Consider the following 26824-nt stretch of genomic DNA (forward strand, 5'->3'; position numbering starts at 1 on the left):
TGTATTTGAATATAATTTTATTTAAGCAAAGACAAACATTTGCAATGTTTTCTTCAGCAAATAAGCACCCAAAAAAAGTTTGAGAAGATTTAATTTTCATATCTTCTGTGACCTCATAGGATTAAATATTGTACTTCTTGCAAATATATTGCTGTTTGGTTGTACATTTTTCTGCATAACAAGTTTCTTTTGATTGATAAGTTACACAGTTGCCTTGCGTGTTGGTTTCGAGACCATAAAACCTAAAATGATAGAAATTCTACTGTTAACAAGAAATTACATGGCATTCCAAATCCACATGATACTGCAGAACTGTTACCCTACATACAAAATTTAAAAACCCAACCTTGTGATTTCCATAACCCATAATCCATGTTGATAAAATGTTAGTAAACTGCAAAGTTATCAAATCAGTATGGAATTGTAAATATTGATTAATACTTCAATTAAGAAGAGAGAGTCTGTCGGGATGGGATGTCAATAGGTTGTCAGGGTAGAAAGGGAAATAAAAAAGTAATGAGACTGTAAGTGGGGCTCAGAGGAGTCGCTCAGTGGTGGGAGTATGATGCTGGCAAGATTAAGGCTCTGCACTGGATCCATGAAACCGCAATAAAAAAAAAGAATAGAGCAAAATAAACTATGCATTACTCACCCAATTAAAAGTTTCCAGTGGTATGAATATACATTTAGGCACTACAGTGTTTAGTCTCATGGTGACTGGAAATATTAAAGCCCATGAGGACAGTGATGACATATTACAGACTACACTAATCTTAGGTGATGCAGTCGTTGGTCTGACTGGCCAGGAAACAAAACACTGAAATAAGGTTGGGGGAGGGTTGTTCTTGAAACTTACAGCTAAAGGAGTTTGTGCTAAATGAAGGCTTGCCAACTTTTCTCCAGCCAAATAGAAAGCTGCCTGATAATCTAGCTAAAGGTGTCATTCCTTGGACGTCTGTCTCTCTTTTGGTAAATTACTGGGAAAGCTCCTTCCTAGCGGGGAGGGGAAGTGAAAGAGATACTGAAACGGATCGGCCGGAAAGAGAGTGTCAAGACAAGTGTGTGAGGATAATGTTCATCTGCCTGGGGACTGTGTTCAGGGTCAACTCTAGGAACATCGCCCCCTGCTGGTACTTTTTATGAAGTGACGGGTGAGCAGAGGACTATAAACACTGTTGGGTATTGGTTTGTTTTATTATTCAGTTCTTGTGGAGTTTTAAAAGTTAAGTAGAGAGCAAAAGTAACTCAAAGTAAAACAAAACAGGACAAAATGGTGAGCTTTCCTTCCCCAAAAGTTTCTAGTTTCCTTGGGTTTCAATGTGCACTGGTTTCTGCTTCTTCTTTCCAGAATGAGGAAAATCTACCACATGTCTGTCTCACTTGAAATCTCAGAGACAAATCATGTTTAGATGTACAGATTCACACTGCAGAGGAGGTTTGCCTTGGGGTGAGTCAGATCTCTAATGGACTGAAAATTGGTGCTGGGATAGTTTATCTCCTTGGTGCTTTTGGAACAGTGTGTGAATACTTTTGCAAATGAGAAAAATGTGAAACTCGGGGAGCAAGAAGGCAGAGCGTTTATTAGGCTACCCCAAATCCTTACCTCCAGTGCTCAGAATCTGTCTGGAGGTGGAGTCCTTAAGAAATAAGTCAATTAAAACGAGTTCGTTAGGGTGAGCCCCAGTGCCAGTGGCATCTTCAGAAGAGGAATTAGTGAAAGGACAGAGAGAGGAGGGCTAGATCTAAGCTGAGGAGGGCTTCACAAGGTATACCTGTTGATATCTTAGGCTTGGACTTCTAGCTGGGAAACTATAAACAGAAAATAAAAGCCTTTTGTTTTGCCACACAGTTTCTTTTGGTTTGCTAAGGAAATTTGTAAGAAAATTTTCAGAGTAAAATAGATGAAGGGATAAAGTAAGGCATCTCTTCTGCACATGGGATGTGTATAAAAGACTCTGTCTCCTCAGTTCTCTAATGGTGCTGAAACTGTGCCCAGAACCCTTCATTCACTCCGTAACTAAACACCTGATGTCATGTGGATACTCACATCTCAGAGGGAAGAACTGAATGGTTTTCCCACAGCCACTGTCTGCTAGTTTTATTGTAGTAAACTCCAACCCAAAAGAAATTCTTGAAACTGAAAAATTCCTGAAAGTGAGAAAGAAAAAACACACAGGGCTCCCATCATGGTCTTTTCATCAGTTCTATGGATGTGCCTTTGAAAAAGTCAATTCCCTCTGCATGTATTTATCCTATGTCTGAAGTACACAGCCACACCAAATGGTGCTGTATTATAAGACATACGTCAGCAATGAAAATTTCAATGTTTATTTTGAGTTAAGTAAAATAAAAAATAAACTAAGTGAGGAAATGGGTAGTTTGGGTTAGAGATGAAAGAAAATGAGGATATTTTTAAAGGGTCTTTATGGGTTTCTTGGAGACTAATTTTACTCTGGTACCTTCCTGTCTATAATAATAAGACTTTCTTTTGGGGAAGCACAAAGTAGATACTTTAACTTGATCCCAATGTAATAGCTGGAATTAGAAATAAATTCCTTCACATTGTCACTTGGTATTCTAGACCAAGACACCTGTGCCATCTTCTTGTTGGACTATGCAGAGTCATTTTGTTTTTTTCTGTCTCTGTGCTGAGATATTAGTGAAAACAAGTGTTTCCCTCTGAATTCATTACAATTACTTATCCATCCATCTATCTTTCTATCTATCTACTGGTAGTACTGAGGATTGAACTGTAGGCACCACGTGTATGACAAATGTTTTACCACTAAGCTACATTCTTCAACTCCCATACTCTTTTTAGAGAGAGGGGAGTCTTTTTTAAGTTGTCCAGGCTTGCCTTCAACTCACTCTGTAGCCTGGAATCCCAAGGAGATGGGATTGCAGGCCTGTGCCACCAGACCCAACTTCATTCATAAATGGAATTCCAAATATTGTTTTACTATTTCTCTCTTTTCATAAAATACATAGGTCTACCCTATATTTTGCACATAAAACTGAAACCAAAGATAGAACTGTTTCATCCTTCAGCCATTGACTCAGTGCTAAATGTAAGCAAGTGTAAGTGACGGTCAGCTAAACCAGTCAATCCCTTTGGAGTCCCTGTGCCTTGTGACTCACATTTGCAGCAACTTACCATCTCCTCTCTGCTTATCCTTATGAGACTAGAATTGAGAGACAAGCAGGCTTGCTGACTCTCTCTCCACGTTAGGGTTTCCTTGGAGAAGTAATAACAGCTGCATCTGAACCAGACCCAGTTCTCTGGACAGGGATGATGAGGTCCTAGGGAAGGAGTGTCTGTCACTCTCCTGGAGATTCAGGCTCTGGTGCTTTTCACTTGTTTAAAACAAGGAACGTGTACACATAAAACACTGTAGCAATGTTCTATAAAGACAACTAAAATAGTTATGATAAAACTATGAAATATACTTTTGGCTGTATTTTTATCTGAACTTTCAGACCTTTTCTATTTCAGAAAACATACATCTGCGGAGACCTATCTGTCCTCACTGGTGAACCATTAGTTTTCCTATGTCTGTGGAAACTGCAGTGGAAACTCTCCTTTACATCATTAGATTCTCTTTCTCTGTTGAAAAAATGCTCTTACAAAATTTGTTCTCACATTAATCCCATTCCCATACAAAACCATGGATTTTTGCAAGACTGCTTATTCTGTGTACAGACAACAACAATAATTCTGTATTCTACTGCAGTTTATTATACAAATCTCTGTCCCACATTAACGTAAGTCGTTAAATTCCTGCGACCATGTCATATCTTTTCTTAGTTATGCCAAAGTGTCTTGCTTATGAAGACTCTGTTTGCTATTCATGGAGTTGATACAAACGATAAATGTGTTTTCCTGATTGAATCTGTGCACAAATACTAAGAAACCAACACCTACCTTTTTGCTGGATCATGGGACATTGTCTTTCAGAAGATACTAAAAAATAGTCCACAACATAATTAGTTCTTTCTTTTATAGTGACACATAGACAGAATTAATAAAAGTCTCTGTTCTAGAATAGCAATATGCAGTTTGATAGAAAATGTTTAAAAGGAAGTAGGGTTTTTGTTGTTGTTGTTGTTGTTTCCTGGAGATGGTACTCCGGTCCCAGTGTCTCACACGTGGTAGACAAGCACTCTAGTTGTGCCCACAGCTAAAGAGAAATTTTGATAAGTTGCTGCAAGCCTGCCCCAAAGGAGAACAGGGAGAAGCAATAGGGACACTCACAGTTTGTACTGAAAACGGTCGCTGCTATGGCTACAGCCATCAGAATGCACATGACACCAAGCACACTAGAGATGAGCCTCCATGGAGATGAGAAATTCTCTGAGAAAGAGAAACCAAAGAGTGGGATCAAAAGCAGCTGGCAGTAGGAGTGAGGTGATGGGACAGACAGGGGTGTTCCGTGGGCTCCTTCCCTCAGCACCACTCTGGGCTGCTCTCCTCAGGGTCATTGTGGGATGCTCTCCTCAGCATCATTATGGGATGCTCTCCTCAGCAGAGCATCCCAATGCTCATTTACTTCTGAGATTCTCCTACCTAGTCTGTTAAATATTTTCACCCAAGGTGCAAAGCAAATAATGGCATGTTAGTAAAAATGCCTGAGCAACAGAAATATATTTACTTACAAAGGTCACATGACAAAATAATGTATCTGAAATGTGCCATGGAGCTAGTTTAAATGTCCTTAATTTAAAATAGAATTCATTAGTCAATATAGGAAACAGAAATACCACAAGAAAAAAATAAGCCAAAATTATCAGTAAATAACTCACAATTTTATAATGCAGGAACTGAAGTAAAAAGCTTTTCACGGTGGCATTTATGGCTAAAATAGTCAATTAGTAGAACCGAGCCTGTAATGTCTATAATTGGTCTCCAAACCCTACTCCCTATGACCCACTTTACCCTAAAGAGGTTGTGTGGGGAGAACTAAAAAATAAATACAATTTGAAACCTAAACGGGAAAAGATTGGACCAGCTCTGAGTTCTTTCCTGTAAAGGTGACTGCATTGTGAGTTGGGAAGCCAGAGGGACATTGTTTGATCAGTCCTTTTTCCTTCCATATTTCCTGACTCTTTTCTTTAATCCAATGAACATATATCAAGGACTGCAGTGCAAGGATGGGACTTAGTAACGGAGCTGAGAGTGAGCGGTGGCCCCGCTGCCAGCATTTTCCACCACATCTGCCTGGTCAGCGCGGACTCTGCTGGATGGAGTCTACCTTCTCTCCACAGGCAAACGGCCTGGGGCCAATTCACATCCATAATAGACTCCAGCTTCACCTGGGTCTTCAGTGCCACACAGCAGGCCTCTTACCCTTGGTCAGCTTCTCACATCTATTTTTGTTGTTGTTTTGTTTTGTATTGCTTTGCTGCCAGTATTCTATTCCCAATACTCAACACCGAGTGGATACAATGTCCCCTTAGGAGAAGTCAGCGAAGATCAACAGTCGCTAAGTGAACAATTCTATAGGAGCAAGTGTCAGAGGCTTATGCTTTGTTGCAACAGGTTTTTGTTTTCTATTCATTTGGGTGTTAGTTTTCCGATTACCTACATTCCTATGGAAAACTTGATTTGCCTTCTATGTGCTCTGCTTTAACAGTATCCTTCACTGAGAACACCCCTGTCTCTAAAGAAATAAGATACCACTGAATGAAGGTGGCATTCTGGTCCCCAGAACTTAGCCACTCAAGTGCAAACTACTTTATTTATTTATTTATTTATTTATTTATTTATTTATTTATTTATTTATTTGACTCTGTGAACTGGCATCTGCAAATTCCTAAACTCCCTTCCTCCATCTAAGCTTGGATCATCCAGATATTTAGATCTGGAAAAGGCAAGCCTGTGGAAATCAGAGGGACATTCCAAAAATAAACTATAACCTATAACTATATGAAACCTTAACAAAAAAATAATTTGAAATTTTCTGATATCCAACTTGTTTTGAGTTCCAAGTCTGAAGGAAGTCCATTCATCTTCTGTTTGTTTCAGGATATAATGAGATTAAAGTCGCTCCTGCACATGTCCAGAAACCCACCAGCCCTACCTACCACATCCTCAGTGCCCAGAACAAGATTTCAAAACCCAGTGCCCTAGATAGCTACAATTACATTACACTTTAATTCCTAAAACGATGTAGCCAGGAATTCATCCAAGCCCTTTTCACTTTTCAAAAGTTGATTTTTCCATTCAAGGCTAAAACAGCTCTCACTTTAGCAAGGAAAAGTCTAAACTATGCAGATTAGCCTTTAAATGGTTGTGGTATTGACTATTTGGTCTTTCTTGTGATCTAGATTAAACCAATACTTCATTTTAACTTGTGGATTTCTAACTAGATTAAAAAAAGAAGAAGAAGAAGAAGCCTTTCTGCCACTTTTTATATCTTCCTAGTACTTAACAAACCTTAATCCTAACCTTAATTTTCAAGTCTGTCTGTAATCACCAAAACGCAGTACCATACCTTCACCAGAGATGTCTTCCGTTGTGTTTTTGTGCTTCTTGCTATGCTTTTGGTTTTTTTGTCTCTGCTCAATGAAAGACAATTCATTTGAATGAAATGCATTCTTAATATTGTTCTTTGCTTTGCCCTTATGCTGCAAGTTCACATTTAGGACAGAACGGGTTATAGGCACTTCATTCATCTCTATAAAAGAAAACCTGTGTGGGAGAGAATGCAAATATGAGCATATTTTAATTTGGGGAGGCATATTTTAGTATAAACAAATAAAGTAATAATTCTAAAAGATTTTGTGTTGAGGAATATATATGCCCATAAGCTTTTATAAATGCATATCTTCAACTTTGAAGTCTAATGTATATGCAGACATACTACCAAAAACTTAGAAGTAAATGAAATAAAAGAACTTTAGTCAATTATTTTCTAACACAATGCAATACTGAAGCTCTAAGCCACCTTTCCATGCCATGTACGTGTTTTACCAGTGGCTACATTTCCAGCCCATGACATTTTGAGACAGATCTTCACTATACAACTAGACAGTCCTTCTAATTCTCCTGCCTTTATTTCCAGGGAGTTGGTGTTCCAGGCATGTGTCTGGAAAACTTAGTTCTTAGATAAATGTGACTAGGCTAATTACGGAGCTCTTTAGTACAGCGCTTACTTATCATGTAGGGGGTGCCAAGTTTTATCCCTAATACCACAAAAAAAAGAAGAAGTGAAGAAGAAAAGAAATAACTCTTGTCTTTAGTATAAACTAAAAAACAATTCAAATATCCAGAAGGCAGAGGCAAGCAGATTCCTGAATTTGAAGCTGGTACCTGGTTTATGTAGCAAGCTCTAGGACAGCCAGAGCTACATAATGAAACTGTACACACACACACACACACACACACACACACACACACACACACACACAGGTCTAAGTGGACCAAAGACCTCAATATAAATCCAGCTACACTGAACTTGATAGAAGAGCAAGTAGGAAAATCCTGGAATGCATTGGCACAGGAGACAACTTCCAGAGTAGAACACTGGTAGCAGAGACATAAAGCTCAATAATTAATAAGTGGGACCTCAAGAAACTGAAAAGCAAAGGGCACTGTCAATAGAACAAAATGGCAACCCATATAATGGGAAAAAATTTTCATCAACCCCACATCCAACAGAGGGCTGATCACCAAAATATATGAAGAAATGAAGAAACTAAACATCAAAGAAAAACAAATAATGCAATTAAAAATGGAGTAAAAATCTACTCAGAGAATTCTCAACAGAAGAATCTCAAATGGCAGGGAAACAACTGAGGAAATGTTTAGCATTCTTAGCCTTCAGGGAAATGCCAATCAAAAAAACTCTGAGATTCCATCTTACACCCCTGAGAATGGCTAAGATCAAAAACACTGATGACAGCTTATGCTGATCAGGATGTGAAGCAAAGGAAACACTCTTTTACTGCTGGCGGGAGTGCAAGCTTGTACAGCCACTCTGAAAATCAGTAAGGTGGTTTCTCACAAGACTGGGAGTAGATCTGCCTCAAGACCCAGATAGACCACTCTTGGTCATATAACCAAAGGACATTCAACCATACCATAAGAACATTTGCTCAACTGTTTTCAACAACTTTATTTGTAATAGCCAGAACCTGGAAACAACTTAGATCCTCCTCAACTGAGAATAGATTAAGAAAATGTGGTACATTTACACAATAGAGTGTTCTTCTGTTGAGAATTCTCTTTTTAGGTCATACTCCATTTTTTAATTGGATTATTTTGTTTCTTGGTGTCTCGTTTCTTGAGTTCTTTATATATTTTAAAGATCAGCCTGCTGTCAGATGTGGGGTTAGTGAAGATCTTTTCCCATAACTGTAAAGGATAACCATGCTGCAGTTCACAGATCAGAGAGAGGCTAGGTAACAAGGAGGGCCCAAGGGGGTACCATGGATCTCCCTAGAAATAGGAAATAGAAAAGATCTCCTAGTTGGACTTGGGGGAGGGTGAGAATGGAAACTTTAGTGATCAGGTTGAGGGGTAGGTGGAAGAGGACAGTGATGAGATCACTGAAGCTCACACCATGAAATCCAGGCAATGCACCAAGAGAATTTCTGCTTATGTGACCAAAACTCTCACTTTCTGGCTGCACCTCCTAGGTAGCTATGTAGCCTGTAGTTAGAGTGTGGGGCTAAGACATGCTTTTTCACTGTTTCCTCCAGTGAGTTCATTATGAATGACTCTTGAATACTACCTTTGAACTAAGGATTTAAGCAAGTCCATACCCCATTGATTCAGTCCATGAAACAAACAAACCAACAAAAACAGTCAAGATAGACCAAACACCAAAAGATCCAAGGCTTAAGGTGGGAAATTTTAATTTCATGCTATCTCCTAATTTTGGTTCTCCACAGCAGATCTGGTGAACACTGACCAGAACACAGTCTCAGTCACTTGTTTGTGACTCGGATTTCCAGAAAAGTTTCACTGATAAAAATTGACATACCTGAAAGTTACTGTACAGAGCGGGACTTGGCAGTGTCCTTACCTTGGTCTGTCATTGATTCCCAAAAATTGGGAATATGAGCCAAATAAAATGAAACCTTGATTTCTTGTGTCCTCTGGTTAATGTTTGTTTTCATCAAAAATGTCTTAATAAGGCTGGAGAGATGGCTCAGTAGTTAAGAATACTGGCTGCTTTTCTAGAGGACCTGAGTTCAATTTCCAGTACCCACATGGTGGCTCAAAACCCTCTGTAATTCCTGACCCAGGCTATGGCATGCTCTCTTGTAGTTTTCTGGTGCTCCAGGTACACATACGTTGCGCAAACATTCATGCAAGTATAACCCCCACACTTATAAATTAAAGAAACAATAAAAATGAAAAATTGAGTTAAGGGGGAGTTTTTTCCCCAAGAAAAAATTTATATGTACCAAAACTTCAACCAGAAATGATTAAGCATACCTGAAGCAATGAGGAAATCCCAGGAACTTATGCTAAAGCTTTAATATGTGATAATCAGCAGAGTTGGGAGCAGGATATGTAAGAGAGAACTAGAAGCCTGGTGAAATATTGCTGCTTGTTCACGCTTCACAGTCCCCACAGTAAAGTCCTCCCTGCTGCTTTCTACTTCCCTTTAGCACCCACAAGGTGGGTGAGAGCACAGCTTAGAGCTCAAGTGAGACCAGGCATTCATTCGCTGCTTAAAACTCAAATGAGACCAGGTGTTCATTCCCAGCCACAAGGCGTGGATCATGTGAACAAAGGGAAAACATTGATGAGACCAAATATTCCTTTCCCATAAGTGTATTTTTACCAAAATTTTGTTATATATGCCTCTCTGGAGCCATAGGTTAAACTCAGTTGAGTCATAATGGCATGAGAATGTGTGTGTGTGTGTGGTCCCCCTTAATCTCCCTTTAAACTTTAACTAAATTTTAGACAGTTTTCCCCAGACTATAATTGACTGACCCTCATGTTTTTAAAAGAATATACCTTTGAAAACTTGCTTGTGGCGTTCTTTCTATATCCTTTTGAGAAACAAATCTTCTGCTTGCTTCCAGGTGTACACCCTCAGAATGTCTCTGTCAAAGGCTCAGGAACCATTCCTCCAGCTCAGTCATTGAGAAAGAGAAGGGCCTCTGCTCAACTTCAGGAAGCACACACTGGGAAAGCACACACCTAAGCCAATAGCTGACCTCTTCCATAATGTCCTCTGCAATTCTCCCAGAGCAGCTCTCTCTGTTGCTTCTGCTTTTTGCTTCAAAACAATTGAATTCCATTTCCCCCTATTTCCATCATCTAGAACAAGTTCTTTGCCCATCTGATCTTTCCAGTATATGCTTTCTCTGACTGTATATGCATATATGCTGTTCGGGAAGCTCTGTTTTATGCTTTGCATATGTCTGTAAAATTGAAAGTTAAGTGATTGAAAAAAAATAAGAAAATGAAAAAGAAAGAAAGAAAGAAAAACTTTGTTGACTGTTACTCTTTCCAGTCTAGACTTTCAGAATCACTAAGTGTCTTAAATATCCCAGTAATGAGAAGTCCAGCCAGACAATGGAGTGGCAGGGACTTGAGGAGTTCTGGCTCCAACACTGCCACCAATAGGCAGTAAGGTAGGGACCCTCAAAAAGAATCAGGCCATGATCCCCTGAGCTGCAGTCTGGTGGGAAGGCTATTAAATCTTCCAATTGCCCTCATCCCTGGTACCTTTTCATGCCCCTCAGAGTCACCCTTCAGACAGTGGCCCAGGAAACAGGGATCAAAACTCCCAAGTGTTCAGCCTGAGGAAGTCAGCTTCCCAGTCTCAGGGGCCTCTACTCGGACACAGCTGGGGGTTCTCTGGCTACAGTAGAGAATTCCAAGAGAAGTCCAAGTCATACAAACATGACCTGTTTGTTGATTAGGAGAAAGGGCATATGGATTTTGAATTACACCATAGAGAAGTGTCCCTCGGTGTGTCAGTGGGAAGTGATCTGGGGGCTTTTGGAGTAACACTATTTAAAGGAGAGAAAGAAAATATTTTGACTTACTCATATCCTTCCTGACAATTATTTTAAGTATATGTGAAATCACAGGATGACGTATGAGCACATTAGATGACAGGCTTACATACAAGGAAAAGATTAATAAAAAAGACAAAAGCATGAATAAAAATAAATAAAAGTACAGAGGTCACACACACACACACACACACACACACACACACACACACACACACACACACAAAAAAAAAAAAAAAAAAATTGGCAACTTATTTTGTGGTAGAGACAACCAGCCACTTTCTATGTGCTATTTTAGGCAGCATAATCTCTGATAGTTTCTGTGTTGAGTTTTCAGCCAACTATGTCCAAGCTCTTGACACAGCCAGCCAGAAACAGGTCCAGGGAGAGAGGAGCATACAGAGCTTGTCCGTCTTTCCAGACCCTCTTACACCTGTCCTCCCTTTATTTTTTACTTTTATTTCTGTGTTATTTTCCTGAAAATAACATGATTTCTTGTTTCTTTATAACTGAAAAATACTCGTGGTGTGTGTGTGTGTGTGTGTGTGTGTGTGTGTGTGTGTGTGTGTGTGCATTCATCCATCCACAGACATAGGCTGATTGTGTAACTGGGAAATTGTGAATAGTTCCATCATAGTCTGAGTGTACAGAAATTACTACTTAAATTTTGAAGACACAGGCCTGGATCTGCAACATTTCACCCTCTGAACAATCGTTTAAGTTCTAGTCTAGTCAGGTGAGATTCTTCCCAGTAACTTTCGTGTGCCTACTTGTCATTGGATGAATAATTAGCAAAGATTAAAAGCCTACACTACCACGTCTTCTTTTTTGTAGTTTAACGGGATATTTCTTTCATGTATTTATTGACAAGTTGTACTTTCACTTAAAAGGTGTTTAGTTCCCACAACATTTAAACTTGAAGTCTTACACTAAAGTCTTTGATACATTTGAAGTTTTATTTTGTTTTGTTTTTAAAGTGGTATTGGTTGTTCTGTGACAATTAAAGCTAAGAGCTGTTAAGTGGATCTAGGCTGCCACCTATTGTCTATGTGGAAAATGACTATAGCAAACTTGGAAATCTAGCCTTGTTGGGAGCACAGCATGAAGGACTTTTTGCCCACATTTCTCCAAGGGAGCCAGGAATGTTAAGCACACAGGATTTTCTTCTCACAGGAATGGTCATAAAACCTGTTCTCCCATCCAGAATTCTGGGAATGGGAAGTGATTAGCAGCCTGGTGATCTGCTTTATCTGTTGGACTAGATCATATCAAGCACCTACAACCAGGATGAGAGGTGGCTTAGTCATCCAAATGACCATTAAAAGAGATTCTCTGCGCTCCCACAGCCAGGACCAGAGATGGCTAATAGACAAAACGACCTCTGCAGGATCTGTTTGACTGAGACTGGGCCAGGCCCTTCCTTAGACCTTTAAGATAATACAGGTATCCTATCTCTAGAACCCATCTTCTTGGAAGAAATAATGTAACTTGAGTTGAGTTTCAGTGCAATCATGTCTTTTTATGCATCGGGGATTGCATTACACCAGGAAACTGTTTTTTCTAAATTGTTCTGGGTTTAAATGTGCTGGCAATAAACCACCTGGCATCAGACTCCTGAGGTTTGATCCAGGTTGATGAGGTCAATCTGAACTGAGTTTTCATTTGCACCTCTTTGTGGTTTGCTTTCCTGCCTGCAGGATGCCCCTCACAGAATTCAAAGTGGTGAGGGGAATTTGGGGACCAAAGAGAAGCCATGTAAATTAGTTAGGTAGGGTCACTAGGGGAGGTAAAAACAGATTACAGGTGACTTGTTTTCCTATAGACACACAATCCTGTTGTTGATAAACCAGCTGAAAGTACAGAATTAAAAAGGAAAACCAGAAAAAGAAGATAAATTCAATGTGTCGAAGGAGATCCAGTGACCATCCCCCACTCCCAAGTCAACCTTCTTGGTCCTGACCTGAGGCTAGGGTCAATGGGTGCTCTATCCCATCATTGACCCATCATTGTCTGAGCTTTAGTCTCATCCTGTAAGGTTGCTTGACAAGCCAATGTCTTTAGGAAGGAACCAGGCCTCTCTATTATGAAACAATATGTAGACAACTATTCTGTATTTAAATGAAAAGGTTTGGATGAGAGTCTTAGTTCTGCCCATCATTGGAAATGAAACCATGAACAAATATTTCTATCCTCCATTAAAAACTTATAAATGGTTTAAAAAAGGAATAATGTCTCCCAAAAGCACACATATAAAGACTTACTCACTTGTGGCACTGATAGAAAATGGCAGTACCCATAGAGAGGGGTCCTACTAGTAGAAAGATCATGGGGGGTGTGACCTGAAAAGGGATATCTCTTGCTTTGCAGCATTCTAGAATGGGGTAAGTAATCTGCTTCCATAGCATGGCTTCTATTGCCTTGATGAACTGTGCTAACAAGGGTTCAAAAGAGGAAATTAGTGTGTGTGGGGGGAGGGGTCTCTACAAACACTATGACCATCAGATTGTTGATCCAGGCGAGGAAAAAAGGAAATTCAGTTCAGCACAACTCAGTAGCTGGTGTTGGTTCTAACTTTGGGAGTCTGACACGCTGTAGTTTATTTTTGGCATATGTAAGTAGAGAACAATTTGGGAGAAAGTTTCCTAGTGATAACTGACTCAATCCCACGTGCACAACAAAGCTTAAAATAGGATTACATCAGAACTCTTGTAAAGTATAAGTGACATCTTCAATAAAGATAGATTTTATATATTAAATAAGGAAGCAGACTCATTGTAAATAAAGTATATGATAAGAGTCTGGAGAGCAAGATTGACTGAGATAAATAGGCTCAGGATAGAGCTCTGGGTGATTCAATGTGGCCTGGCCATTGATAACAGATAACACAGAAGTCACCAGGATATTAATCGTCTCCACTGCTAGCCTTCTGAGCAGAAAACAGGTTATATTCATCTCTCCTCTTGAAAATACAACCCTGCATGTTTAATATCCCTGGTTCCCCTAGTGTTTCTGTGAGCATAAGTACCTACATGCCTCTTACATCCCCCTCCCGTTTTTTTTGTTTTTTTTTTTAGACAGGAAATAGTTGCTGTAATAGAGAACAAAGTTGAATACACTGCCTAGATGGCTTCTCTAACTAACATAGGCAATCATAAGAAAACTATAACAATATTTAACAGAGGACCAAGGAAGGAAAAATCCATCTTAACCATGATGGTCATTCATAGGTCATTTGAGAGATTTTTTTAGTCTCTCTATGTAGGTCATCAATATTATGAGAAAATATGACACATTAAAGCAAGATATGCCAGGAAATTCTTGAGGAGCAAAATTATGCTTGAGCAACAAATAATCTATAGTAACTCTGTTTTGTAAAGCTGGGATTTTCAATTCATTCATCTCTTGATTAATTTCTATTAGTGCATGCTATGCTGTAATACTAGTAGTTTTACTAATTAGATCATCTTTGAGACCTCTCTTTGTATTCTAGTAATCATTCCTGGGACTGGTCATTTCAAAAGGCTAAAGCAATGCTTAGCATGGCAAAACAACATTATATGTGGTTTTTTATTACAGGTGTGTCTGTCTGGTCCAGCCAATTTGTCCAGTCCATGCTTGAAACGAGGAGTGTGGATTAAGGGAAGAAATAGACAAGAAACACAAGATGGAGTCGGAAGGACATCCCATAAATACGATAATCAGCCCCAAGTTTATTGCTCTAAGTTCTTATATACCCCAATCAAAGGGGGGAAGGTAAAAATCTTCCTTACCCCTGCTACAAGAAACAAGCAAATGTAATTACCTCCTTAAAACCCAAAACATCAAGTAACCACACCCTAAGCCAATTATCCTATTGTTTAGGTAAGACATCCATTATCTACACCTTCAGCCAGATATCCTGTTGTCTAGGCAAAACAATAGCCTCACCATAGACCAAACACATTGAGGTTTAACTTTGAAGGAACAAGAACAGACTTGAACTCTATGACCTTAAGCCAAGATGGAACGGAGCCACTTCTATGGGCCTCCACACAGGTGTGCCTTTTATTCCACCCTGACCAAAAACTAATTGGATTTTGCATTTACAAGCTGAGAACATGTAATACACTCAGTAGATATATCAGCATCATTTGGGGTCAGTAGTATTGTGTCCTCGTTGTTTCCCCCAAGCTCTTGGCTTGATGAGTGAAAATCCTTATGGTTCCCTAAGTTATCAGCTTACTTTTCCACATGGAAAAATGTCTCTTCTTGATGTATTTGTCATCTATCTTCAGACATTTCCTTTACCCAGTGGTCTCCAGGACGTTGTCCTGGTTGGATATATTGAAGTGACAGACATCCTGGGACTTCATTCCTTTTATTGAAAGGACACAAACATAGCCTTGCCCTAATGTTAAAAGAACATGTATTCCTTTCCATTAATTAGTTTCTAGATCTTTCTTGTTGCATGAAAAATAAAAGACCCAGAGACAGATATTGGGGTTCAAGCTTCAAGCTGAAGATCAGAGAAGCAATGCAGCCAAGCCAGTAGATCTTAACCCTAGCTGAAATGGCAATCCTGTCTCCATGAATCCTCAGAGGCAAAAGCTCCCAGTTCCTGTCTCCTGCTCCTTTTATTCCTTTCTCTGCCCATCCATATCACTCCTGTCTCCTCCTTCCTAGTGCTGGGATTAAAGGTGTGTAATCCCAAGTGATAGGATCAAAGGCGTGGGCTCTGTTATTCTTTTAGACTGATTCAATCTTGTGTAGGTATGGGTGGCCTTGAACTCAGAGAGACCCATCTGCCTTTGTCTCCTGAGTCCTGGGACTAAGGATGTATGTCAACACTGCCTGACTTCTATGGCTAACTAGTATGGCTGCTTTTCTATTTTGATCTCTAGTGGCTTTAATAAATTAGGTTGTTGTCTCCTTTAGGGCAAAAATGCTTCTGAGCTAAAGAAGAATCATTATCCTGCTACCAAAAGTTCAGCTCCCAACTCATGTGGAGACCACTTCTCAACCACAGGGCACACTAGCCAGAAGACCTGAGACAAAACAGAAACCAAGGAACAAAACACCCACCCAACAAAGACAAATGCAGAAATTAGCACCTAGTCCTATAATGACTTCAAACCCAAATGACTAGACTCCAGCATAAGAAGACAGTCAAAAACAGTCAAAAACAGTCAGGGGAATATGTCATCACCAGAGCTCAACTATCATAACACAGTAGTCCTAAATATTCCAACATAGCCAAAGCAAAAGAAAATGACCACAAAACCAACTTTACAATGATGATAGAGATCCTTAAAGAAGAAAATAATAAATCCCTTACAAAAAGCCAAGAAAAAAAAACAATTGAAGGAAACAAATAAAGCTGTGCAAGACCTGAAAATGGAAATAGAAGCAACAAAGAAGGCACAAAGTGAGGGAATTCTGGAAATGAAAAATCTAGGTAAATGAACAGGAAATACAGACATAAGCTTTGCCAACAGAATACAAGAGATGGAAGAAGAAATCTGAGGCATAGAAGATACAATAGAAGAAATAGATTCATTGGTCAAAAAAATTGGTTAAATCTAAAAAATTCAAGACACAAAACATCCAGGAAATCTGGGACATGATGAAATGACCAAACCTAAGAATAATAGAAATTAAAAAAGAGGAAAATCCCAGCTCAAAAGCACAGAAAATATTTACAAAAAAATCAAAGAAGACAGGATCCATCCTTCTGCTGCATACAAGAAATACACCTAAACATCAAAGATAGACATTACCTCAGGGTAAAGGGTTGGAAAACGATTTTCCAAGCAAATGGACTTAAGAAGCAAGCAGGTTTACCTATCCTAATATCTAACAAAATAGACTTCAAACTAAAAGTAGTCAAAAGAGATGGAGAGGAATGCTACATATTCATCAAAGGAAAAATTCACCAAGATGATAGTTCAATTCTTAACCTCTATGCCTCAAATTCAAGGGCACCCATATTTGCAAAAGAAAATTACTTAAGTTTAAATCACACTTTGACCCTCACACACTGATAGTGGGAAAACTAAGTCAAAACCTAAGGAAGGAAATGCTGGAGCTAACTGGATGATGCAACTGGAAACAACCTAGATGTCCCTCAACTGAAGAATGGAGAAAAAAACTGATAGACTTTTAAAAAAATATATCATTAAATTTACCCAGGCAAATGGATACAACTAGGAAGTATCATCTTGAATGAGGTAACCCAGACCCAGAAAGACAAACATGGCATGTACTCACTCGTAAGTAGATATTATCAGTTAAGTAAAGAATACTCATGCTAAAATCCACAGGTTCATAAAGGCTAAGTAACAAGGGGATATGGATATGGATTTCACCTGGTCAGGGAAAATAGAATAGATCATTTCAGTGGACTGAGATTTGGTGGCTATGGAGATAGGAGGAATCAGGATGGAGGGAGAGAGTGCAAGGAGGGACAACTGGCACCGGGGGGCATTGGGGAAATGTACTGCAGTGGAAACTCCCTACAATCTACTATGGTGACCCTAGATAGAACTCCTCATAATGGAGGATATAGAGTCTGAACTGTCTACCATCCGTAGCCCTAACCTATATGTTGGGAGCCATACAGCTTGGCATGGATGAACCTTTAGGCCGAACTTGGCCAGACACACGGCTATGGAACTGTCTTTTGATTATAAATGGCTTCTAGAAGCATGAGCACCCAGAAGGAACAACATGACCCAGATGTCAATCCTTTGTTCCAACCCACAGGCCCACTTACCTAGGCAACCCTCCCTCACCCCAACATCCATGAACTTTGTACCCTGCCAACATCCTCCTTCTATAGTTTTCCTACCTTCTGCTTAAACTAACACCTGGTTCTTGGCCTCTTCTCCTCCTCCCCTCTACCCCACTCTACTGACTACATAAGCTAGCCTGGGAAAAATAAAATTTGCCACTTGATCAGAATCCTGTCTTGTGGTCATTCTTTCTTCGTCTATTGTCTCTAGTCCCCTCCTTGGACATCTTGCCCTAGGTTGCTGTCCTGAGGGTTGGGACAAATACACCTATAGATGATGAGGTCAGTTAAAATATCCAGTGGTTGAGAAATAGCTAATAAAAGCTGATTAATAAGACTTCAGACAGATGAGCTCTAACATCAGGGGTGGTTACAAAGTTTTTGTGGAGTATGTGGAATTTGTATATAAAATATAGCTCCTTGTCCTTTTGCAGAACCATCTGTAAAAGCATTAGAAATGATCTCTATAAACTTTTTAGATTTAACTTTTTAGCTTTAGAGTTAAGCAACAGCCATGGGGTTTCTTTAAAAATCTTAAAGGGAAATCTTCAAGATAAGATCATCTATGGATTCTGAGTAACCAGCTAACACTATCTGCCAATTTGTCTCAGTGTCACAAATAACAGACCTGCACTGTATTTAGTGGTAGCACGATTTCTGTAGGCTCTTTACCAGTAGGTGGCGTACAGTGCGGAGGATGGGGTGAGGTGAGCTGGGATAGGGTGGAGCCACCCTCCACTCCTGGGAACTTAAGAAAGGGCCATGGAACCCGGACTGGAAGTTTCAATAAGCTTGCCTTTCCTCCCTAGCAACAACAGGGCCGAGTGTCTGATGAACAAGTGGAGAAAAAGACAGAATCTGGGTGAGCTCTCCTTAACAGACAGAGGCTTCCCGAAGACCCACAACAGAGGTTCATCAGATAGTGTGTGTCTGAAGTTTTACTATGTGTCCCAGGTTTGGTGAGGAGTAGAGGAAACTGGGAGAGCAAAGACCGGGTGAACCTATTTACTAAGGGCAGGAACTCCTAAGGCTGATAGGGAAGAGAGTGGATGTGGGCCTAGACCACATCTTAGGGCTGGGACGGACCATCAATAATAAAGTTGCCAGCTTTCTGGCTGTGGTCTGCAGAGGCAACCGCTGAAACATGGACTTTATTCTTGACTGTTTTCTCTTTCTGCAGAGTGTTCCTGAGGGCTCAGCTGCTAATGGGTGAGATAAAAAGACAGGGGGTGTGGCAACCCTGAACAACAGTGACCTCACCTCTCAGTTCATAGCTGCAGCTCTCATGTGCTCCAGCAGGACTGAGAGGATAGTGGTCCCCAGGGAGGGAGGGCCAGCGCCACAGGGAAGCGGAGTGCGCCCTGAAGAGATGTAAAGATGGGAAGTAGGAATTACGTGGTTGGAGCATGAGGGAACCATCTGAATTCACAGCCCAGATGCCTGGAACTTCCGTGAATCTCTGAGCAGGATCCTCTGCAAAGTGGTTCTGAGGTCTTCCTTCTCAGCTGCAGTCACTCCTGTTACCTGGTCTCCTGAGAGAACCTTGGCAAAGGCTGCAGCAATCCTTCCACCCTGGCTCTGTGCCCTTTGTCTCTATTGAGCTGTCTGTGGTGCATGCTTCTGGCCAGTGAGTTGCTAGGATCTAACTGGAAGGCGGGGTGTGGTGGGGGAACCACGGACAGGACGATGAGCTGCTGAGCTGCGGGGCTACTCCTCCTCCTCCACTGCCACCAAGCCACTCTGGCGGGCTCCAGCTCTTCACGCTGCAGCTTCCTCACCCAGGCTTCAGTGAATTGGCAAAGTTACTGTGGGAGGACAGCACAGGGGCTACATGAATGAGAAGGACAAGGTGACACAGGGGAGTAAGTAACTGGTGGCCCCCTCAGCCCTACTGGGGTCCGCAGGAAGACGAAACCAAGTCACCAGAACGGGATATGATTGGCACAGTGCGGGACCCCACCAGGCGGGGGTCTCAGACTTCTCCTCTGGACCTAAGGCATGTTCTAAAGAGTGCCTTTCCCTGGGATTCCTCACAAGCCTTCTACTGTTCCCCAATCTCTTTGCCCTTGAGCTTAATTTCCCACCTTCATACTATATATTATCATCAGATCATAATAAATATTTCCAGGGCCAAGACCACCCACGTACTCGTTTTTTCTTTGCCTCCTTTGTTGTCATTGTATTTTAAGGCAGGGTTTCACCCTTTAACACACATCTTAGAATTTGCAGCACTTTCTTCTCTCCCTCTCCTATCCACAAAGTGCCTTTTACCTTCTCTTCCACCAGGTGGCAATCTGTGTTCACGACTGAAGATGCCTTAGCTAATCAGGGGCTGGCACACCTTGTCTACTGTGAAGGACTCGGGCAATGGCATGGGGTGGCGACATGTGAAAGCTTCTGTTTTTGCCTCCCAGACCCATGTCGTCTACTTCCTAGGGAGATGGCATCAGATGATGGTATCCTTTAGGAAGGAGAAGGTTCTTTTTTTTTTTTTTTTCAGTAATGCAGGCACCAAATATATTCAACCTGGCAGGCCCCACTGTATCCACCCTTGTATCGGATATTCAGTTCTGCATGTAGTGTGACATTAGCAGAAGTCAAAAAGCTGATGAACAGGGCACAAGACTTGTCCTCTTTCCAGTCTCCAGACCCCAGATTAGGGTATATCCCGTGTACCAGTACTGATGCTCATCCCTCAGAGTACATTGCTCAACTATTGCTAAGGCTGTATGTTTCCAAGTCAGCAGTGGGTTCTCTGCTGCCCGTGGCTTCTGAGCCAGCTAGAAATGACAGGCATAGGTCTTGGGTTTAGGGCCTCTTGGTCTCCTCATTGCTGTCCAATGGATTCCTTGGATTCCACGAAACACAGAGCACACTCCTTGAAGTCTGGGGTGCTTGCTGAGGGAGAGGTGGTACTTAGTTGAGAACTAACCTCAGTCACATCCTCTAGGTGAGATAAGGGCCCCACAGTTACCTGGGGAGCGGGAGATGCTCAGTCACACAAAAGTCCTTGTCTCTCCCTTCTGGGCAGCTCTCGGCACACAAGAGACCACTCTGTTCCTGCAGCAATGTCTCATTTTTAGATATCTCGTCTGACTGTGACCTGCCCACTACTATCTAGAACACTGTCCCAGTTGGAGGCAGGTAGGACTGATGCTGGAGGCTCCCACCTGAGCTGCTGAGAACAGACAAGTTGGGCAGGGACAGTCATACCCACATCATGTGTGACTCTCAGATGTTGAGAGGCTGACAAAGAAGTGGGGGGGGGAGGGGATGTCTATAACCCCACGAAAAGTCTGGATAATCAGGATCTAGGTTCCTCTCTGGCTAGAGCTCCTCTCTATTCCTCCAGCTCCTCCTATCCAGGCCCTGAGACAGGGAGCAGGGTTCATTGTTACTACTTCATTCTGAACTTCCATGGTCCACAGCGGGGTCTGGGGCTCACTCTAGAATACGGTAAAGGAGGGAGGAAGACAGTAGAGGCTCCAGATGTGTGGAGACCGGGAGTGGTGGGTAGAGAGAACAGAAAGACCCATAGTGAAAGTGGCTGTGAGATGGTGATGACTGCTACAGGATACCCCAAACAACTGACTTTTGTTTTTAGTGACTTCCACTTTGTGTTAAGGAAGTTCCCTTATGCCTTTTCCTTTGGGAAATTTCGCGCAGGCTTTGGTGAAGGATGAAAATGTATACAATGGCAGTCCCTTTAAACAAAACAATTCTTGGGGAAAAAATCCCCATCACCATGGAACCATGCAGCACGATAACTCTGCTCACCTCCCACACAGGACGCCCCATTGTGTTCTCCCCACTATTATATTAGGAAAAAACAAGTTAAAGACTTACTAAGTGGAATTGCCCATGGAATGAAAAATATACAACCAAGAAAAACATGGGCCCAGATCCAGAGTCTGAGGCCACTTAAGGCAGAGTTCAGTTAATAAGTATAGAATAGTGCCCACAATTAATGGCTTACTGGATGAATGGCAAGATCTGTCCTGCCCCCTGGGGAGCAGATTCTGTTAAGAACTTAGAGTGGCTTGATTCCCCTCTGCTATAGACAGGAGTATACATTGAAGGAATTGGAATGGTATGATGTAACAGAAAGAGTAAGATATCAGGAACTTCCCTTCTGAGAATGTATGAGAACAGACTCATATTATAAGACTAAGTCACAGAAGAATGCAATGAGGAAACAGCTCAATTCACCAATCCTCTTGAGGAATGAAAATTGTTCATACAGGTTTGTTTCTTAGGACTCAATGTCTAACACCTCCTGGCCACAAGGGTTGAGACCCCCTCCCCCTTGGCAGAGCTTGGTGGAGTTACTGAAAAGAACAATAGGCATTTAGGTTCTTGCTAAATTTACTGCTTTTTTGCTTCAAGAAAAATGCTGTAATAATATTGATGACCAATTTTACCCCAGAAACAGTAAATAGGCTTTCAATATTGCTTGTGGTTAAACTGTAATGCAATTATAGAGTATAGAAGGTGTAGCCTAGTTTCAATAAACGGGCATCCATCTTGATTCACCTTCAGATCTTGTAGATCTCCTTCCCTTGAAGACTCCACACATTCTCTTTGAAACCTGACCCTCACTGCAGCTTGACTCCAGCATTAGTAGCAGCATTACTTAATTTAATAAACTAGTAACTTGCTCTGCTTCAGGTTTTACAATTCTTACAGTGTTTAACCAGGTATCTCCAGAAAGCAACTTGAATAGCAGAACTAAATGCTCAGTAGAGACAGGTAAATTAAGAACAGACCTAATTAACATGGTCAAAGTTTTGTTTTTGTTTTTTCATATAAGTAATATAGGGTACTTTGTTTGGGAAGTTTTAAGCTGAGATGATGATGGTGAATTTGTTGTTGAGTAATAATATATCCTAAATAATCACAAAGTGATTGTTTTTGAATTTTATCTGGAGCTATGTTTAAATTTTGTTCTTCTTGGGTTATTTCCCATGAAAGTTAAGCAGTCATTTAAGTATTGATTAGATAAGCAGGAGAAGAGAATGTCACCCATATAATGAATGACCATTTCATCAGCCCAGGTTTAAGCTCTTTATCAACATAATATTGACAGATAGTGAGGCTATTTCATCCCCTGTGGTAAAATTTCCCATTGTTATGGGGTTATTGGCTGTTGACTATTTAAAGTAGGAACCGAGAATACAAAACATGCCTTATCAGGATGAAAAAGAGTAGAGAAAAAACAGTCTTTTAAGTCAAGGATAATAATGCAATGTCCTTAGGGAATCAGAGTAGGAGCAGGGATCCCTGGATGAGAGGCTCCCTTGGTTTTCATAGTTGCATATGCCCCGAAAATCATGTAACGGTATAATTTTATTTCTTGTCTTTTTATGGATTATAAAAATGGGGGGGGGTTCGTGTACTAACTAGTTTCACTTTCTATCAGTCCTAATTGCAGTTGTTCATGTACTACAAGTTCAGCCTGCTTTCATTTTTCCTCACGAAGGGGCCATTGATCAATCTATACTGGATTACCCCTGCTGTGAGGAAAAACGAAAATCTAACTTCTGGGGCAGTAGAGCCCTAGTGTTCAAGCAGAGGCAAAGCCCCACCTGCCATTCCTTGAAACTTGGGTGCTGAGTCAGACACTACTCCATGCTTGGAACTGGACTGCAGAAAGGGTCTTCTGGAGGTACACAGCAGGTGGACTCTGAGTTCCCATCAGATCACAAGGCAGGGAGAGCCCCTTGCACACAGCTCAGTGACCACAAGGAAGCCTGAAGTCCTGGAGTCCACTCAGCCCATCATTCCAAGCCTGCCAAGATGTGTCCCACGGAGTTTTCTCTTTCTTTTTTTCAATGATCCTCTTGAGAGAGTCAAAGCAATATGTTATTGTACTCCAGCTTGCAAAATAATTGACAGGGATTTTATCTCCACTTTCATGGAATTTATTTGCATTAATTCCTATACTCTTCCAATTATCAACATCTATGGTTCCTTGTTTAGAAAACCAAGAATTAAACTCTACAGTTTCTTGTACAAGCTGAGCTCCTCTGGATCTTACAAACATCCCAGTAATTGCATAACATGCTTTTTCTCATAGGATTAAGAACCCACTCTTATTTTATGCACTCACAGCTGTAAGCCTTTCGGTGAGAGGACCTATCTCCCATCCACTGGTTTTTACCTTCTCTGAAAGTCGAGCCTTTCAAGGTGTTCACCAGTTGTGTGTGTGTGTGTGTTGGGGGGGCTTCTCTGCAAACACCATAGCCAGCAGTGTCAATCCAGGTGAGGCAAGAGGGAATTCAATTCAACATGGCTCCATAGTCAGTGTTGGTTTAAACTTCAAGAGTCTAACACAAGTAGTTTATTTTAGGCATATTTAAGCACAGCAAAATTTGGGGGGGGGGGAGTCTCCTGGTGCTAATTAACTCAATCCCAAGTGTAGAACAAAACTTAAGACATGACTACATCAAAACTCTTGTAAAGCAAAAGTGGCATCTTCCATAAAGATGGGCTGTATGCATTAACTAAGGAAACAGACTCAAGGTAAACAAAGTATTCGATAAGGGTCTGGGGAAGGACAGCACTATAGATTGGCTGAGACAAATGGGCTCAAGATAAAGGTCTGGGGTAGCCAATGTGGCCTGGCCATACAGATTGTACAGATGTCAGGCTATTATCCACCCAGCCTTCTGTATGTGAAACAGGTTATACATCTCCCCCTGTGAAGAGAAAACCTTATATTCTTAACATTCCTGGTTTCTCTAATACTTATCTGTGAGCACAAGTACCTACATGCCTCCTACAAATTAGTATTGTAATTTATAAAAATAACTAGTCTCTTACCAGCCTTACAATAAATCATGTGAATTTAAGAATATTAATGTATGGCCACATAATCATTAAATTGAGTTCATTTATAATTGGACCATTATGTCTAAAAACATGGAGTCCTAGAGACTGCCACTGGGGTTTCAGAAGAAAGCCTAGGAGGTCAATGCATAATCTCTCTAAGTGGCCCCTGAAGAGGTAATCCATAAAGCTCAGTGTGTATAGCAACAAATACATCTGGAGAGCTCTGGGATTTAAAAATGCCAGGAACATGAAATGCCTGCCAGGAAAAGCATGGGTAGTGAACTGAACCAGGCCAAAAATGCCTTCTGCGCTACAACCAACAAGATTGTAGGGGTAGACTGTCTAAGCCTTTGGATCCCACACTGTATCACCATGAGTCCCATATGTTGGACATGGAGGTATAGGGTTTATTTAGTGTTTGCCCTGATGTACTTCAATCTTGCTTTAGGTAAGCTTTTCGTTATTTTCCTAGTCTTTCCTTTAAGAATGAGTATTGTCAACTGTATCTTGCAAAGATATAAATTCCTTTTTTTTTTTTTTTCCTTTCTAAGAAGATTCACCGGTGTATTTTCCTTGAGACTAAAGGGCTTTGGATCTGTAGAGGAACTGGTAAGATTTGGAGGACTCCGAGATGGAGCACATGCTATATGCATGCGAGACACACGTAAGCCTTTAGGGGGCAGAAGCGGAATGTTAGAGTTCGGATCTTAAATGTCCATGAAATAAACACGGTCAAGGCTTGGACCTAGCCTGTGGCACCATTGGAAGGTGTTCTAATGTTCAGGGAGTGAGGCATTAAGTCACTGCTGGCACATTCTTGAAAGGATTATTGGGTTCCTGGCTGCTTCCTCTCTCATCTTCGCGGCTGCCATAAACACAGGCTCTCCCCCACTTGCTCTTGCTATGACCGCTCTATCTTGCCATAGTTTCATAGTAGCTTAGCAGGGCTAAACAACCTGTGAGAGAAAACTCAACATGCCCTCTAGGAAGTTGATGTATCTTGTAACAGTACTTTCTATTTGGGACCTCCAGCCTGCAAACAATGACCCAGAAACTTTGGAAATCTCGGCTTTAGCTTAGGCTTGTTTCCACCTAGCTTTTCTAACTTACATTAACCCATTTCTATTAATCTATGTTCTGTTGTGTACAACCCATTTTTCTTCCTCCATGTCTCCTCCTGCACCTTGATTTTCCTCTTCCTCTCTCTGCCCAGAAGTTCTGCATATGTCTCCTGCCTAGCTATTGGCTGTTCAGCTTTTTATTACACCGGTCACAGCAGTGCCCCTTCACAGTGTACAAATATCCTACAACAGTGTCTCCAATTTTTTGTTACAATGATAACAAACTAACACATTTTAACTCAATCATTTCACTGAAATGAGTGTTCTCTGGTAGAACTATTACTGTGAACAGTCAATGGAAAAGAGTGTGGAGCGACTTGGAAAGTTGAAGCAGATGTGCTCTGAAAGCAAATGAATTCACATGGTCATCTACTCACCCCTTTCTCTGACAATCATTGGCATCTACATATTTGCAGAGTCCAGGAATACAGAAATAAATAACACATGGTCCTAGGCCTTACAAAAATTAAGATGTAATTTTGGGTAAGAAGCAAAATGAAAACTATGGGAAAAAAAAATACAAGGATTCCTTAACAGAAGTATTGTGAGACAGGCTGCAGTGCCTAAACTAAGAATTAATTTGTAGATTTTCCAAGAGAACATGGGAGCAGATTGTGTGTGTGTGTGTGTGTGTGTGTGTGTATTTATTTTTTTCCACAGTAATAAAATTATTAGTCACACAAATGGCTGCCCAGAATAAGGGCCATGTTACCAGGTTCTATCCAGCAGACACACATGGAACTCCTCAGTGGTTTCAGAGACCCTTAAGGGAAAGCTGATTTGCCCTCCATCATGCCCTTTATGATCATTGGATAGGCTGTCCTGGATGAGGACCATGTCCAGATGAGGAGGAGTAGAGGCAGGAGCAGTCTTGGTCTGAGGAGGCAGTCCTCAATCCAAACCTAGGCTTTTACATTAAGTACTATAAAGTACTGTCACAACTACTTTACCACTTAAGGTTGCTCAAAATCTACACACAGAGGGGCTGGCTTCTTTGGTAGGATAGTCCATGTATCGATTATAAAGAGAGGGCTGTTGATGTAAAATAACTTGATGTGAATGTGACAGCAAGCAGAAGCCTCCTTAGGGAAAGGGACCATCACAAAAGGAAATGGAAACT

General features: G+C 41.0%; 2 protein-coding genes across 3 annotated transcripts in view; both read right to left on the reverse strand.

Annotated features, from left to right (window-relative positions):
* LOC100773349 (killer cell lectin-like receptor subfamily E member 1) lies at positions 1-23466 on the reverse strand. Of its 2 annotated transcripts, XM_035448534.1 has the most exons (8): positions 23338-23445; positions 19013-19557; positions 6492-6688; positions 4253-4351; positions 3923-3961; positions 3155-3300; positions 2048-2148; positions 1-242 (listed from the first exon to the last, which is right to left on the reverse strand). In XM_035448534.1, the coding sequence occupies exons 3-8, from the start codon at positions 6670-6672 to the stop codon at positions 122-124; spliced, it is 687 nt and encodes a 228-aa protein (XP_035304425.1). In that variant the 5' UTR covers positions 6673-6688; positions 19013-19557; positions 23338-23445; the 3' UTR covers positions 1-121. The 2 variants fall into 2 exon arrangements, with proteins under 2 accessions (XP_035304425.1, XP_027285635.1); XM_027429834.2 differs by lacking the exon at positions 19013-19557 and having other exon boundaries at positions 23338-23466.
* Positions 22370-26824, reverse strand: part of Gabarapl1 (GABA type A receptor associated protein like 1) — a 17487-nt gene continuing 13032 nt past the window's right edge. Inside the window, exon 5 of the mRNA XM_027429836.2 lies at positions 22370-23591. The gene's annotated coding sequence lies outside the window, so the exon portion shown is untranslated. The remainder of the gene's footprint in view (positions 23592-26824) is intronic.

Source organism: Cricetulus griseus, chromosome 8 (genome assembly GCF_003668045.3).
Source record: "Cricetulus griseus strain 17A/GY chromosome 8, alternate assembly CriGri-PICRH-1.0, whole genome shotgun sequence".
Lineage (NCBI taxonomy): Eukaryota > Metazoa > Chordata > Mammalia > Rodentia > Cricetidae > Cricetulus > Cricetulus griseus.

Excerpts from the sequence above, each read along its gene's own strand:
- LOC100773349 (XM_027429834.2), bottom strand. The coding sequence starts at position 6,672 with ATGAATGAAGTGCCTATAACCCGTTCTGTCCTAAATGTGAACTTGCAG. Across the intron at positions 4,352-6,491 it reads GGAAGACATCTCTGGTGAAG|AGAATTTCTCATCTCCATGG; the intron begins GTATGGTACTGC and ends TCTCTTTCTCAG. Across the intron at positions 3,301-3,922 it reads TCCCATGATCCAGCAAAAAG|GACCTCATCATCCCTGTCCA; the intron begins GTAGGTGTTGGT and ends CTCCTTCCCTAG.